The sequence below is a fragment of the Corvus kubaryi genome, unplaced genomic scaffold, assembly GCF_017639235.1.
Source record: "Corvus kubaryi isolate FWS band 111438036 unplaced genomic scaffold, C.kubaryi_AGA036_p1.0 37300, whole genome shotgun sequence".
Classification (NCBI taxonomy): domain Eukaryota; kingdom Metazoa; phylum Chordata; class Aves; order Passeriformes; family Corvidae; genus Corvus; species Corvus kubaryi.
This window is the reverse complement of record NW_024581093.1, coordinates 11984493-11988581: the sequence shown is the minus strand read 5'-3', so window position 1 is coordinate 11988581 and position 4089 is coordinate 11984493. Positions and strand designations below refer to the sequence as shown.

Genomic DNA, 4089 nt, shown 5'->3' with positions numbered 1-4089 from the left:
CCGGCTGCCTTCCGTCATTATTCCTTCTTCATAAGACTCAGTTGTTCCCTCGCACGGCTCCTGGCCGGCGGCCGCAGGTGCCCAGGCTCCCGGCGAGCTGCTGGGGGGTGCTGAGGAGGGCCGGCCCGCGCCTTCCCTGCTCCTGCGGGGCGCGAAGCAGGGCCTGGGCCAGGCGGCAACCGCGGGGCCAGAAGGCGTTTTGGCCCCTGCGCCACAGGGTGACAGAGGAGTAGGAGCGGACGGCAGGCTGGTGTATTCCACTTGGAGTTCAAGGGCCGCGGCCATCCCCGGCTCCGGCCGACCCCGCTCCCCGCCGCCGCCCCTCGCAGAGCGCGTCCCTGCCCGCCCCGCCGGTCTGTTTCCAGGGCAGAACCTGTGAATAAAGCGAGAAGCGTTGCTTATTGTGCTCGTATTAATCCCCCCCTCCTTGGAGCTAATTAAATTCCTCCCCGGGAGCCGGGGATTCGCGCGGCTCCGTTGGTGCCGCAGCCGGGGCAGCCCCGCGCCGGCCACCGCCGCGCTACGCACACAGCCCGGGGGTCATTTCACCGATTTATTTCACATTAAAGTTTAGATACAATCAAATCCTCGGTACGCACCTTTTAATAAAAGTAGTAATCTCTTTGAGTACTGCAAAATTATAGCATTTATATCTCCAAAAGACGGTAAACAAATAATACCAGCGAATCAATAGTACCAGCATCGAGTGCACATGGTCAGGTGGTTTTAGGCGGCCGTATAAAACGCGATCTGGTTTAGAGGATATAATACAGATAAATGCTATAAATAAGTGGATATGAGAGACGGCGTGAAACTTCCTCCCATTGATGGGTCCGCTCGGGCTGCCGGCACTGCCCGCGGGGCTTGTGGGACCCGTGCGGGCGAGCTGCGGGCAGAGGGGCAGGGGGCTGCACCCCTGAGCCGGTCCCACGGCAGCAGCCCGGGGATGCCACCAACCCTCCTCCCCCCGCCTACCTGCATTGAGAAACCTTATTTCTGGTTAAGAAAAATAAAAGTCCCATTCAAACTTTATTGAATTAAAGCAAAAATTAATTTTTGATATTCACACATATATTACAGAGTAATAGTAAAAGTTCAATATACTTCCTGGCATTTAGTTGGGCCACATTGTACAAGAGCAAAACAAGCATCAAAACATTTAGCAGCCTTAAATTTCACAATCACTCAGAATTACATAGAAATATTGAAATACTCTAGTCAGCCTTGGCTGTGGATAGTTCTTCATGTAGAAATTTTTCCTTTTGCCAGCCAGTACACAGCAAGAATTGCATTTTCCTTTCCATCATGGCATCCATGTATTCAAAAAATACTTTGCTTTTTTCTTTTTTTTTAAAAGTTAAACTCAGAGAAAGAGTCAAGATTAACATGTTTTAAAAACAAAACTACAAAATATGCTGTAAAGGACAATGAAAATATCTAAAGTCTACTTGTGTGAGGCAGAAGCCATGGGGGAACAATGGCAGATTACACCAATGACACAGAGATGGGAACTAATTTTGTGGGAGGAGAGAGAAGAATATAAATGGGGGTTTGATCAATTATAGTGTCTCCCGCCTGTTGGCTGCAACACAACAAAAATAAGTAGTAATTCTTCAAAGCAGATGTACACAAACCTAAGCAGGATTAAGCTTCTTTAATACTTGAATGTAAAAAGTCTGCTGTCCATGACTCTTCAAACCCAGCTCTGACTTGGGAATTTGTAAGAGATCTCTCCCTTTTCTTGGATGAGAAGTGATTTAAAGCGGGAACACTAGAAATCCAGAGAATGTTGAATACTTCCAGCCTCCCATCAAGTTTCCTCTCTCCAGTTTTAGGTAAGCTCTGTCTCCTTTCTCCATCTGAATCAGGACTCCGTTGCTAGCAGCTTCTCGTGTCACATCTTGGTCCCCTGCAAAGGCAGAAATCACTGGCCACCCATTTAGCATCAAACTCACCTAAAGAGCAAGATAAAACAAAGCCCTCTGTCAATTAAAGTCAGACAATGACACCGCTGGGGCTCGACTAGCAGGCAAAATGCTTAGCTAAGAAAAGGCCTCTTTTGACAGCTGAAACTCTAGCCTCATAAAAAAGAAATACCAATCTAAACCCAGCTAAGGTATGTACTCCAAAGGAAGAAGCCTTTCACCACTGTTTTAGACCGACAACCACATCAAAACACCCGGTGCATATAAAGCAGGACATCGATCTTATTTTGGAGAATTTCAATAGGGTGCCTGTGTTTTCAGGCTATGAAAAGAGGTCTGCTTGTACTTATTGAAAGATGGCTTTATGTGAAACCTCAGAGACAGCGAGGAGCAGAGCCACAGCCGCTGGAGTCAGGGCCTTTGAAGTGTATTCAAGGGATACTATTCCTTTGTTAGGCAGCAAAGACAATATGCCACAACAGTCAATAAGCTCTGCTAAGCTCGCGTTAATGATCCCGGAACTTCGTACCCCACGTTAATAATACACTACCTGCCCAATCTAAAGGTGGTAAACCACTTGCACCAGAACGGTGCTATATAGCTGTCCATTCTCCTATGCAAAGTGCATATTTATACAGTCAGATTTCCTGTCTTGGTTATGTTACCTGGCTTCAGGCCGGTAATTTATTAACCCTACCTAGGGGAGCGTATGCGTTGAATCCCATAGAAAAGGCAGGTACGTATACAGCAGCTGCATAGACATGCACAGATTCATCATCGTTTCCATGCCATAGGCACCTCCCTGAACCTCAAACCCCTATGGAACCTCAAACCCCTATGAAACCTCCTGCCACAGGAGAGTGTGGGTGAGAAGCCCGCCAGGGGCCGTGGGTCCTACGGGCTGTGTGCAGGGACGTTCCGGCCAGCGCTCCGCGACACTGGGCAGTCCGAGTGCCCGGACAAGGTGGGAGAGGGCGGCAGGCGGCCGGGACGGCTCATGCGGACAGGGGCCGAGCGGAGGCCTGTTGGGGCTCCCCGGCCCCTTGGGCACCGTCCCTTCGAGCGGAGAATCGCCGCAGGTCTGCGCTCCCGCAGCGGCTCAGGGACACGTCCCACCCCGCCGCCCGCACGGCCCCTTGCCCGCCGGGCCGCCGACCCGTCCGCTCCCTCCCGCGGTGCCCGCGGAGCTAGGCGACGGCGCTCGGGGCTGACCTGGATGGTTTGCCTGTTGTACACTTTCACCACGTGAAAATTGAAACTGTAAATCCCTTTCCTGGGCGCGATGAAAGTGCTCCGCTCCGAGTCGAAGTTGCTGCCGATATTCACTAGTACCTGGGAAGGGAAGAGCACCATCAGCACCAACGCGGGGCTACTGCCGCCCAGCCCCGCGGCCACCCCCGGCCCTCAGCGCCTCCCCTCCCGCGGGCAGAGCCCCGCAGGGCGGCGCGTCCCTGGCCCGGCCCCGCCACCGGCCCCAGCAACTTCTCCCGCGCGTCGCACCCCGAGCCTCGGAGCTCCAGAGCCCGCTGTACCCGCCCCACCTGGTCGAAGTAGATGATCATGGTGCGGTTGCTCATCTCGGAGGGCTCGTGGTTGGTGCTACGGATGGCGGAGAAGGCGACCTTGGCGCTGCCGGAGCGCACGGAGATGCCGAGGGCCGTGCCGGTGGGGTCGGAGGTGGGGTTGGAGTCGCACACCACGAGGCACTTGCCCTCCAGCACGATGGGCTCCGTCTCGTTCTGCCCGCACGCCACCCACGCCGCGCCCAGCAGCAGCCCCAGCCCCAGCCCCAGCCCCGGGCCCCGCATGGCGCCGCGCTCCCTTCGTTCCGCGCCGCTCCGCGCCGGGCGGCACCGTCCGGGCTCCGCTCCGCTCGCTCCCCTGCCCCGCCGCGCTCAGAGCGGGGCCGAGCGCGCCCCGCCGGGTGGGAAGCGGCCGCGAGGAGGCACGGGAGCGCCGGCACACATAGCGCGGCGCGGAGCGCTGCGGTGCGGAGCGGGGGCCGAGCGGTTCGAAGCGGAGCGGAGCCGCCCGCCGCGCCGAGCGGGGCTGAGGGAGGCGGCGGGAGGCGGCGGCGCTGCCGGGGCTGCCGGCGAGCACAAAGACGGCGCGGGGCGCGGCCCCGCCTCCCCACCCGCCCCCCCCCGGCCGCAAGCGCCCCTTA

General features: G+C 56.3%; 1 protein-coding gene across 1 annotated transcript; it reads right to left on the bottom strand.

The window, feature by feature from the left end:
• Positions 1 to 1010: 1010 nt before the first annotated feature.
• On the bottom strand, positions 1011 to 4074 carry CBLN1 (cerebellin 1 precursor). Its single transcript, XM_042027544.1, has 3 exons — positions 3467 to 4074; positions 3138 to 3257; positions 1011 to 1955 (listed from the first exon to the last, which is right to left on the bottom strand). Exons 1-3 carry the CDS (start codon positions 3731 to 3733, stop codon positions 1758 to 1760), a joined length of 585 nt encoding a protein of 194 aa, XP_041883478.1. The 5' UTR covers positions 3734 to 4074; the 3' UTR covers positions 1011 to 1757.
• Between the last annotated feature and the right edge of the window lie 15 nt (positions 4075 to 4089).